Source organism: Arachis duranensis, chromosome 5 (genome assembly GCF_000817695.3).
Source record: "Arachis duranensis cultivar V14167 chromosome 5, aradu.V14167.gnm2.J7QH, whole genome shotgun sequence".
NCBI classification, from domain to species: Eukaryota; Viridiplantae; Streptophyta; class Magnoliopsida; order Fabales; family Fabaceae; genus Arachis; species Arachis duranensis.
Genome location: NC_029776.3, coordinates 95058129 through 95071246, shown reverse-complemented (window position 1 = coordinate 95071246; position 13118 = coordinate 95058129). Strand labels below are relative to the sequence as shown.

General features: G+C 30.8%; 1 protein-coding gene across 1 annotated transcript in view; it reads left to right on the top strand.

Annotated features, from left to right (window-relative positions):
- Positions 1-8413: 8413 nt before the first annotated feature.
- The window catches only part of LOC107490478 (glutamine synthetase nodule isozyme), a gene marked incomplete in the record, with an annotated part of 4857 nt that continues 152 nt past the window's right edge, over positions 8414-13118 (top strand). The window contains 11 exon segments of the mRNA XM_052261900.1: positions 8414-8582; positions 8925-8964; positions 9107-9210; positions 9438-9486; positions 9621-9727; positions 9984-10071; positions 10868-10996; positions 11248-11394; positions 12520-12560; positions 12647-12806; positions 12884-13116. Coding sequence (XP_052117860.1) covers positions 8506-8582; positions 8925-8964; positions 9107-9210; positions 9438-9486; positions 9621-9727; positions 9984-10071; positions 10868-10996; positions 11248-11394; positions 12520-12560; positions 12647-12806; positions 12884-13036 — 1095 coding nt within the window.

The following is a 13118-nucleotide window of genomic DNA, read 5'->3' as shown; positions in this document are numbered from 1 at the left end:
GGTGGCTGCGAGCTGACCAAGTGGGAAGGAGAGAAGATAATCAATAAGAGAATCTTAATTCTAATACGGCTATTATGAAACTGGTGGAAGGTTCAAACTAAAAATCCCTACACCAATCAACTTACTAAAAGAATTGGCAGGCCTCTCGATGATTTATGATCAAAGAAGAGGGAGATAGGATAGAGGAAGTGGAGGTGGTTGTAAGGATGAAGGAAAAAGAAAAGTATCTATTTTTAGGGTGGTTCTTTGAAAAAAAGTTGTTTACAAGCGCTATAAAAAATACATTGAACATCGTCAGATTTAATATTAATTTTTGCATTTGATACGAGTTAGATTTGATATTTTGAATTGATTAGTATTGGATTTTATGTTTTGACTCCAAATTTGACAGTAATAAGTGGCGCGAAATATTATTTTAATGGTGCCAATTTTATCGGCTGATCTACTGTCGAATTTTATCGACGGTAGTGAAACGCTGTGTTTACGCAATTTATCATTAGAATGTTTCGCCAATAAATTCAACGGCAATATTGGGATAAAATTCAAACGCATGCAAACCCCCTCTTCTCACTTCTGCCTCTCGTGTTCTCACGTCGGCCCTGGAGCTGCTGGCGTCACCGTCACCCGCTGGAGCCTTCGCTGCGACTGGACGTTCTCGCCGTTGGAGCTGTCGGTCACTGCCGGAACCATCGGGAACGTTACCGCTCTTTGCGTTTGTGGTCGCTATCGTCGGTGATAGTGACATTGTCGCCGTTACTGTTGCTCCCTGTTACCAGCATGCTTCCACCATCCTACAACCGCAATGAGAGGTAATTTTGGCATATTTTTTATTTTTTTAAATTTTTATGTGAGTTTAAGATTTTTTTATTAAGTAGTTTATGAAATTATTGATTAAATTAGTGTAATAAAGTTTGTGATTAGAATTTGGTATAGTTTTTTTTAGGTTTTTTTTCATTTTTTTGTGAGTTTAGGGTTTTATTAGGTATTTTACCAAATTATTGATTAAATTAGGGTAATGAAATTTGTTATTAGGGTTTGGTTTATGGTTTTTAATTTTTTGAAATTTTTTTGTGAGTTTAAAGTTTTGATATGTATTTTATTATTCAATTATTAATTAATTCAAGGTAATGAAGTTTGTGATTAGGATTTGTTATGTTAACTTAATATAAATAGAAGTTAAATTAAGTTAAGGTAGCTTAAGCACGATGAGATTAAGAGTGCTTGACATTCTTAGAATACTTTGTGTAATTTGTTGAATTAATTAGTTTCACCTTGTGAGTTTAATAAATTTTCTTTTTTATTAGAACGGTGTTATTTTTTCGAGATCAATTGGATTTCACTTCTTTTGTGTTATGTGCATCCATGTTTCATGTAGATTTTTCATCTTTAACTAAATCAATTGTTTAAGTTTTATGTTGGACTTACTTTTTCTAGGATAGTGTTTTAGGACGGAAGTGGGAGAAGTTCGCGTAGAGGTGCCTTTTCGAAATCCTTGTTTGTTGGAAAATTGTGGAGTTATAAAGAGTTGCACACTAGAACGGTTAAGATTTAATGTGTTATTGAATTTGTGTTTGTTCTAATTTATACCTGCAGCTGTTTTTCTTGTGAAAATTGTTATATTTATTTGATGGATGTCTCTGAATTAAAGAGAAATTTTGTCGAAATTTCGTTTAATTTGTTTTAAAACATGTTTGGTTTGTTAGAAAATGATAATTATATTTGATGAAAGATTCTAATTATAGGGCACACTCTGCTGAATTTTCTAAAAAATTTAATAATTTGTGTTGTTCATTGAATTATAGGGGGTGTGTTTCAATATGATTCCAAATCATCGTCTATAGATGTATGATAGGGATAATAGTGGACGGGAAAATTAAAACCTGAATTCTTTGAGGGAGTTGACGCATTTGTTGCGTATGTCTTCAACATGAAATCGTTTAGGTCTGAAAGGGTATCTAGGTGTCCATGTGAAAAGTGTCGGCTGACTAAGTGGTTAGAATTTGGGAATATAACGCTTCACCTCTATCATAACGGGTTCAAAGATGAGTATTAGATGTGAATGGAATACAGAGAAGGGGACGAGCAGAAAATTAACCGGTTTGCCTCGAATTTGAATCGGTCTGATTGTCGATCAACGAGAGTTCGGATGGTGAGAGAACTAAATATGAAAGAAATAACTTGGGATGACAACCAAGAGAGATACAACAAGATGGTGTTTGATGCAACAGGTGTTACAAAATTTGAAAAGGCTGAATAAGAGCCTAACCCCGGAGGCAAAGAAATTTTATCATTTGTTAGAATCTACCGCTAAATCTTTATTCAAGGGGTACATTCATTTGAAGTTCTTTGCATGTGTTAGAATGATGAGTATTAAGTCAGAGTCACATCATACCCAAGAGTCTTTTGATAAGTGAGTCACCCTTTACAACGAACTGGTACATGTCGGGACCATTGGCATTTCTCGAAACCACTACGAAACAAAGAAGCTAGTTTTAAAATTGGGTTTAAATTTGGTGAAAATTGATTGTTATTTGAATGGTTGTATGCTTTATTACAAGAGGGATGTAGACCTAACTGAATGCAGATTTTATAGACCACTGAGGTTTCAAATCAAGAGATAACAAATTGGTAAATGCCTGTTAAAGAGATTTCTAATGAAACGGATGCACAAGAAACGATTGTATGCATCGATGAGTTTGGCCACTCACATAACCTAGCATAGTAATAACAAGAGAGATGATGGAATCATGACGTATTCGTCACACAGAGAACCTAGAAGTATTTTGATCGGGTCCATCCCACACGTGCGAGCGAGCCGAGAAACGTTAGACTAGTTTTGTGCTCTGACGGGTTCGCAAAGAATTTCAATTTCAATAACGCATACTCTTGTTGGTCTGTAGTCGTGACACCTTATAACCTGAGTCACGAAATGTGCATGAAAGATCTATACATATTCCTAACTTGCAACATACCTGGTTCCAATAATCCAAAGCCGAAATAGATGTCTTCTTGCAGGCCTTGGTGGATATGTTAAAAGAGTTGTGGATCCATGGTATAGAAAATTTCCAACTGTGTGCTGTGTTGATGTAGACCATTAACAACTTTCTTGTATACGGGATGTTGTCAGGTTGGTCTACTCAAGACAGAATGGCATGTCCCATTTGTATGGAGGATACTAAAGGCATTTTGGTTGACGAATGGCGGTAAGAATTCGTGGTTTGATTGCCATCGAAGATTCTTCGACATGGATAATCATTTTCGGTGCAAAAAGGACTCGTTCAAAAATAATACAACTGAGTAATAGAGGTACCCGTGAGGTTGGGTGGTGGGCAAGTTTGACATCGTGTTAGTAGAATCGCAAAGATCATTAATAACAGGGTAGGTATGAGACCTCCACGATATGGTAGGGAGCAAGCATAATTGGACTAAACAATGTATATTTTGGGAGTTGCCTTATTGGAAAGACAACTTGATTTAACATTCTCTTGATGTGATGCACATTAAAAAAAATGTGTTTGATAATATCATGCACACAGTAATGGACGATGAGCGAACAAAGGATAATGATAAGGCACGGTTAGACTAAGTGGACGTTTGCAAGCGGCTAGATCTGAACTTAAAGAGACTTGATAACGGACGGTGGGCTCAACCAAAGGTGGTGTTCACTCTAACGAAGGACCAGAGACAAAATATTTGTAAGTAGATTAGAGGATTAAGATTTTCTGATAGTTACGCCTTTAACTTAAGCAGGTGTGCAAATACGTCACAAGGTAGACTTGTTAGGTTAAAGAGTCATGATTATCACGTAGTCATGGAATCTTTGCTTCATGTCGCGTTCAGAGAACTTTCAACCAACATTTGGAAACCACAGAAATAAGTGAGTTTTTTAGGGAGTTATGTGCTACAAAATGTAGCATTAACGATCTCAAAATCATGGATAAGAACACTCACATCATACTTTGTAAGCTAGAGAGGATATTTCCTCCATCCTTTTTTGACGTTATGGAACACTTAGTAATCCACCTACCATACAAAGCAATATTATGTGGACTTGTCCAATTTTGGTGGATGTATCCATTTGAGAGGATGATTAGTTCTTTCAAGCGCACTGTGAAAAACAAAGCTCAGAATGAAGGCAGCATCTACAAAGCATTCCTAGTTAAGAAAACATCCACATTTTGCTCATTCTATTTTCAGCCTCATGTTGAGTCGCGTAGAACAAGAATTGCAAGAAACAATGATAGGGGAGAATCCTCGTCAAGTGGAACAACATACACAATCTTTGGTCTAAAAAAAGCTGCAATGGGTGCGGGTAGTGACTACTAGATAGAGCAGGAGGAAATCGATGCCGCATATATGCATGTGTTACTTAACTATGATCACATTTCATCCTACCTCATGTGAGTTTTTTAAGTCTTTGTAAATATTACAATCAGTAAGATTATAATTTCTTAATCTAATCAAAATTTCTTTATCCTATTCTATCATATAGGTTATTTCAAGAGGCAAATCCTAATACCTCATTGAACAATTTTTTATGATAGTTATGAGAATACGTCAGCATGCATTTAACTAACACAACAGATTTAAAACTAGTTGCACTTAGTTGGGACCCAATAAATAAGGGAACTAGCTACTGATATACAATGTTAATCGATATCGGTTTCATACCTTACAGTGGTCAATTGAAAAGAAAACAGATAATACTGGAATTTCGGTTTGTGAGAATTCAGGTGGGGTCATTCTGATTGGTTTGGTGTGTTGCACAATATAATTGAATTAGAGTATTTTTTCGCACTACGTACAAGGTGACCGTGTTTAAATGTGAATAGAATGATCTAAGTTCGCGACAAGGAACATGAAAGCACAAGGATTACGATATCACTGAAGTTAATGTAACCAGAAAATATAGGTACTATGATAATTTTATTCTACCTCAAAATCCATGATAAGTATATTATTTTCCTTATTCGAATTCATCCAAGTCTAGTTGAGTGGTTATAGTTAAGACTAAGCTAATAAGCCACATCGAGTCTAATGATAGGACAGAGGATCAGAAACCCTACCAAATTGATGGCCCAATTTCTTCAAAAATGGTAGTTGATACCGGTGAGCGGATCACGCTTAGGTCAGTTGTTACGGATTAGGACATCATTGACCTTGAAATAGATGACGACGCACTACCACCTAAGGACGACGATTTTCAAGAAGATGACAGGATCGATGATCAGGAAACTACTTCGAAAGAGGAGGATGGTGAACCCGAGGTAGAAGATGATGAATTTGAATAGGGATAATATTTTTATGATATGTATTTCTTTATCAAACTTTGAAAAAAAATGTAATATAATTAACATTGTTTCAGATATTTCAATTATCATCATTCAATATTTTTACTTTGTATGTTTGATATTTCAGATTAGGTACATCCTCAGTATAAATAGGTCAAAAGGATAAGATAATAAATATATAAATATATAAAAAAAAGAGTGCGTATCACCATATTTATCTTTGAGGCTAAAAATTTTTATTATGAAAAAAAGTGTGTAATTTAATTTTATTAGTGGTGCATATGTTTTTATTTTGGTTTGAAAATCAGTAATTGATAAGTCTGATTAATTTATAAGTTGATTTTTAAAATTTTTTTAATATCAAATCGGAAGGTCCAATTTATTTGTTGTGATTTTTTTTGAAAAAAATTCATAAATCGGAGGGTCCAATTTTTTTTTTTAACGAATCGAATGGTCCGATTTTTATTCCCAAAAATATCGAAGGATCTTAATTTCACATTTTAAATAAAAAAGTTTCACATTTAAAAATAACACCTTTATAATCTATAATCCTAAAAGACATGATTTCCATCTCAATAAAAAAATAATTTGCGTATCTTTGACAATATACTTTTATTTTCATTTATTTTAATTAATATGATAAAAATATGCTAATTAACAATGTACAAATATTGTTCATAAAGAACCACATTATTCAAATAAGAGTGGATATACAAATTAATATTATTAAAATAGAAATAATAATATTATCTTTGAAAAAGCAGAATAAATTCATTCTAGAAAGGGAAAAAAGAAAGAAAAGAATATAATAACACTGATTAGATAAGAATGAGATAAATAACGAGTTTCCTTACAATTTTGAGACTTTGTTTCTCGCCGGACACCACCGCAATTCTCGAAGTGCGCCGAACGAAGCAATTTAATGGTAACAAATAAATAAATAATAAATAAATTAAATACTGTGAGCTTCTTCTTATGAAAATAAAACATAGGAAGAGAATGTCACATGATAATTGATATAGATAAGCGAAACATTGTGGGTCGTTGGATTTTAACAATAATAATAAAGGGTGGATTGAGACCAAGTTTTGAAACCTAGCTTTTTCTGGGGCCACATCTCAAATATTTTGAATCTTGTGGGAAAATAAGTGAATTTATAAAATATGTCTATTGGTCTGAATAATATCACAAGCTAATATTGAAAACTCTTTTTTAATGACAAGTTGATTTTTAAGGAAGGATAATTAAACCATACATAATTTATTATGTATTTTTAATTTCTTTTGTGTGCATTAATTTTAAATTGGAAGTTATGATTTAATAAAATATTTATCTACCAATATTCTTATTAAGTAAGACTTAATTGGTAAAATTTTTATTTATCCATCATACATAATTTGTTACTTTATTTAAATTATTTTCTAAGAAATATTATATTCAATTTTAATTTGAAATGTATTAATATTTGTGTTTAATAAAATTTTTATTTTCTAAGAAATGTGATATTTTTTATTTTACTTGGAATGCATTAGTATTTGCATTGTCTTTAATAGATTTTTTAAATATAAAAGTTATATTTTTAAAAAGTATAACAACAAAAATTACATTTTTAAATATATGATCATATTGGATAACAATTTTAAAAACAACCGCATACTAAAATCAAATTCCTATATATTTATACATAAATATATATAATTTAATTTATTTTTAGTATATATTTTGTATTATATTGTATATTCTATTTTAATAAAATAGTAATTAATTTTAGTATATATCTAATATAATTATTTTAAAAAAATAATTTTTGTTATTGATATTTTAAAGTTTGAATTTCACTTTAGAGAGTAAAGTGTGATCTCTCACTATTGATTTTATAGGTGGGACCAAAAATAAATATGAAAGAGAAACTATTTAAGGGTAGAAAATCACACTTTACTCTCTAAAGTGAAATTCAAACTTTAGAGGATCCAAATCCGTTATCTAAACATATCTTAATCCTATCTAAAGTATACTAAACAAATTAATAGTTTTTTTAATTAAAATAAAAATACACTGACTTATAAATTAGGAAGATTTTTAAATATATCTAGAATATTAATATTTTAATAATTTTAATTGTTAATCTTAATTATAATAAATATATATTAATTGAAATTAATAATTAAAATTACTAGAACATTAGGTACATTTAAAAAAAATTTATTTGAATTAGAACAAATTTAAAGTTGTTAGAAAAAAATTCAAGTTTTACCAGTTTTATGTTAAATATTTTTTCAGTTCTCAAGAATCTTATAACAAAGTTGCTGGGCTTTTTTTTAATTAAAAAAAAAAGAAGAAGAAAACCAGCGGCAAATAATATTTTAAGGTTATAGTTGAAGATACCTCTTTTTGACTAACTCATCAAGTTGCACTCAGCACCTACCATTCATAATTTCAAGTAATCGTACAACTCCAACCCACCTTAAATCACGCTTTCATAAACAGATTTAATTTAATCTAAACTAGATTCTTCACATCATAGAATCTTTGAATTTTTTTATATATTTCATAAAATAAATATTTTATTATGTAATTCGTACATTTTATCATTTATTATTGTATTTATTAAACGTGTATGAAAATAATCAAAATTAAATTAATTTAGATGAAAAATAATTTATAATTCAATTAAAAAAAACTTGAGTTTAAATTTTAGAAATAACCATTTTTTCTATAATAAAAAGTGTTAAAAAAAGGTTGAATACCAACTTTTTAATATTTCTATTAAACTCACCAATAAATAATAAATATTAAAATTCTGAACCCTAAATTGAAGTTAACAGAAATTAATTACCATACCAAGAGATAATGTTTCCATTGGGGTTAGATTTTTGAACTTTGATAAAGTTAAAAAGCGAAATTATTGTGTTTCGTACTCGAAATTCCACCAACCATGTAATTTTGATTCTATTTTTGAAAGTGAACAAAAATTATTTTTTATTAGAAATTTGAAAAACTCAAATAATCATTTAAATTAAAAAAGAGTTAAAAAAAAGAAAAGAAAAATCTGAAACACATTAACGCACGTCTCTCTCCGTTTGTTTACTTAACTCCAAATTTTTATATAAAGGGAGGGTTTAGAAATACTGCACTCTACACAAACCAGAGTTAAAGAGTTTACTCTTCATCTTCTTAGTCGTCGACTCTTGTTTCTTTCACACTCTTAGCAACCATGTCTTTGCTCTCAGATCTCATCAACCTCAACCTCTCCGAATCCGGCATCAAGAAGATCATTGCGGAATACATATGGTTCGCTTTTTTCGTGCATCTTACTTTCATCTTTTAATTTGTTGTTTCAAACAGGGGGCTCTGTTTTTTCCTCTTGAAAACAGGGGACTCTGGTTTTATGAAATCTTTGACCAAAAGTTTCTACCCGAAAAATTAAAAATAAAAATCAGAACTTCCTTTTTGGGATGACTTCATATTTTTTGAAACGCCTTCTTCTTGCTTTTGGTACCATGATTTTATGGGATCAAAGATCATTCATCATACACATAAAAAGCAGAGATATTTTTGTAAACTTTCTCTTTTGGTTCTTCTTGCTCTGTTCTTGGTATAAATATTTAATGCTTTTGATGCGGTGGAAAACAGGATTGGTGGATCTGGCATGGACATCAGAAGCAAAGCAAGGGTAATCTTTTTAGTTTTAATTTTATGTTTAATCACACATGTGGATATGTGTGAAAAGCTATCAATTTTCATGGTGATTCTTTTGATTTGTTCCTTTGTGAAAATTGACCTTAATTTCTTTATCTGTTTCAATAAAAACACAGACAATCTCTGGTCCAGTGAGTGATCCTTCAAAGCTTCCAAAATGGAACTATGACGGTTCTAGCACTGGTCAAGCCCCTGGTGAAGATAGTGAAGTCATCCTATAGTATGATCCATGACCCTTTTTTTTTAAATTTAATTTTATTTAAATTTTAGATTTTAGTTTTTCTTTGTTTGTTAGCTTGTGATGTGTTTGCAAGTCAGAATTTTTGGAGGACTAAAAACTAAAATAAAAAAAATACTTTACTTTTCTATTTACACTCCTACCCTTCCGTTGATATTTTATTTTCACAAGAAACTGATGAGTGGGGTTTGCTTTTTGTGTTGAACAAGCCCACAAGCCATCTTTAAGGACCCATTCAGGAGGGGAGAGAATATTCTTGTAAGTCTCTTTTTCTTCATTTTGTAAATAATGCTTGTTTCAATTTAATTTATTTTTTTCCCAATTATTGGGTCAACTATTCATTAACCTTGTGGTTGAAAAATAAAATAAATATTTTTTTTTATATTTTTTAGGTTATTTGTGATGCATACACCCCAGCTGGAGAGCCAATCCCTACAAACAAGAGACACAATGCTGCCAAGATTTTCAGTCACCCTGATGTAGCCTCTGAAGAACCATGGTATATATAGTTTGTAATTCATTTCTCAATATTTTTTATTTTAAAAATTTTGTTAAAAAAAAGATGTGAAAATAAAAAATATTAATTTATTATTGTTACTATTTTTTCTTTCTCAAAATTTAAAAAACAAAAAATAAAAATGCAAATCCCATGCCACTTCAGTGATATTTTCTTTTTAAGTTCTTGAAACCCTTTTTTTAGATAATATCTCACCTTATATATCAAATGTTAAAAATGAGTAACAATTTGGTGGCAGGTATGGTATTGAGCAAGAGTATACTTTGTTACAGAAAGACATTAACTGGCCAGTTGGGTGGCCAATTGGTGGCTACCCTGGACCACAGGTAATCCAACTTTCTTTTCCTTTTATTTTTTAATCTCCTTTTTTGATGAACTTTTATAACCCTTTTTGAATTTTCCTTTTTTTTTTTTTGAGTTTGTCTCAATTTAAGCCAGGGTTGCCTCTATTTCTGTATTTTATGTTGCCTCAAATTGCTAACTCTTAGTAATTTGTTTTGTCTTTTACGCAATTGTCCACTCATGTGTGAATTGAATTTTCCTTAATTTATGTCATTAATAGTACCTATGACTATGAGCAAAGATTACATCACCATTCACCTACCACATATATATTTTAATTTATTAGTGTTTATCAACCTATTAGCATTTATAATATTTAATTATTTAAAAAGAATAGTTCGATAAACAATTTTGTAATTAATTCTTGATTTGATTTTTTTCACTATTGCATAAATAATCAAAGTGTTTGATACTATGAACCAGAAGAAATCAATAAAAAATTGTTCGGTAGGAATCTCAATTCTTGAAACCACACATGAAAAGTATAATTATAATATATTTATGTTTGTACTCATTATTAATATGTTGACCACGAGTAATTTTTTAAAACATGACCTGTATTAACATATAATACTGCTGATAAACGAACGAGTTTCTATGCAAATATTAATTTAGTCCTAAAATAATCATGAATTTAATCATAGTACACTAAAAATATTAAAGTAGTACAGTTGTGATTAAATTAAAATTGTGTAACCAAAGTTGATATATTTATTGAGTTAACAGATTCCTGGAATCCTTTATAGTGAATTAATATGATTAATAAATGAAATGAAACAGGGGCCATACTATTGTGGCATTGGTGCCGATAAAGCCTATGGTCGTGACATTGTTGATGCACATTACAAGGCTTGTATCTATGCTGGCATCAACATTAGTGGCATCAATGGAGAAGTTATGCCTGGCCAGGTATGTAACATTCTTGTTCCCATTTCTTTCTTGCTTCTTTCTCATTAAATTATTATTATTATTATTTAATCTTTTCAAAGTGACATCTGGATGTTGATCTTTGTTAACAATGATGTGGATTTCATTTGTGATTTTGTGATATACTTGTTGGCCACTAAGCACCCCAAGGGTGTAAAATATTACTATATTTTAGTGATAATCATATAATATAAGATAAGATAACATATGTGAATTTTGTATAATATTTATAGTGGGAATTCCAAGTTGGTCCTTCTGTTGGTATCTCTGCTGGTGATGAGGTTTGGGCTGCTCGCTACATACTTGAGGTAATTTTACCTTTATTGGACTCTTTCTTTTTTATTTTTTTTTAATTAGTGAAAATCAGTGAACATATATTAATGTTTAATTATATGTTTCTTTAATACCTTAAGATTTAAGAAACAGAGAACACCATTTCCAAACCTACCGAAAAAACCGATATTTTTCATGCTCCCATATCCATTTATCTTATCTTAATGAATCATTTTGTTGCTCACTTTTTTCACGCAACAGAAACCAACAAATTCTCTAATTAATTAGATAGTTTTAAATCATGCTCAACAAACTTTTATTACTTTAAAGGTTCTTGAAACTAAAAAATCTCTCTATAAAAAAATTTAATGTATCTTATAATAATATTTACAGGGATTTAATTATATTATAATAAAATCTACCTCATGGTTGGATAGATAAATGTTTGGATTTCTGCGATTATTTTTTAACAGGGGTTGTTGAATATCAAAAACTTATTACGCGAAATCCCATTTTTTTAGAACGGGTTGAGGGAATAGGCATTGTTAGTGGAAAGGAAGTAATTAATTGGGGTTTATCAGGACCGATGCTTCGGACTTCCGGAATACAATGGGATCTGCGTAAAGTTGAAAATTATGAGTGTTATGGGGAATTTGATTGGGACGTTCAATGGCAAAAAGAAGGAGATTCATTAGCTCGTTATTTAGTTCAAATTGGTGAAATGGTGGAATCCATAAAAATTATTCAACAGGCTTTGGAAGGAATTCCCGGCGTCCCACATGAGAATTTAGAAATCCGTTACTTAAAGTCTTACTATAAAATTTATTAGTCCAATATTCATATAAAAAATTTATTAAAAGTAATAGGAAGACTAATCTGTATAACAATTAATTTTTCAAATTTGTAAAGTAATAAAAGTTTATTAAAAATCAAAATGTCTTGAAATTTATTAGGGACTAATTTAAAATTTATTCTTTAAAAATTGCCTTTAGAGAAGATAAAATATGGGTTTATTTTAGAGAAGATTCTCCGGCATTTGCCATAATTGCCAAGTTGCTTTTATTTCTGCTTCAACTTGTTTTTCTTTTTTTAACAAAAAAAACTTAACTCTACAATATTCCTCTTAAGCTTTTAACCAACCACGTGAACACGTAGATGATAAGGAATATTTTAATTTATCATCCTACTTTTTGTTATTTATTTTTAATTTATAATTTTAAATTCATTGTTACCAGGGAGACTGGAATGGTGCGGGTGCTCACACTAACTACAGGTACATAGTAATAATTATCTCCCATGTATTTTAATGTGATATTAATTTTGAGATTAATTAGTTATGTGTGTTGATTTATTTGACAGCACAAAATCGATGAGAAACGATGGAGGGTATGAAGTAATAAAGAAGGCGATTGAGAAGCTTAAATTGAAGCACAAAGATCACATTGCTGCCTATGGAGAAGGCAATGAGAGACGCCTCACTGGAAAACATGAAACTGCAGACATCCACACCTTCTCTTGGGTAAGATTTTCATCATTTTCAAAAATTCTCTTATTAAATTAAAAACAATTATTTATAATTATTGGGGTGTGATATAGGGAGTGGCAAACCGTGGAGCATCAGTAAGAGTTGGAAGAGACACAGAGAAGAATGGAAAAGGTTACTTTGAGGACAGAAGGCCAGCTTCTAACATGGACCCTTATGTCGTAACTTCCATGATTGCGGAGACCACCATCCTCTGGAAGCCATGAATCGTCAATTTCATCACATCACCACCACCACCACCATATATAAAACCCCCATAAATGTTGTGTTTAATCCCATCATTTTAGT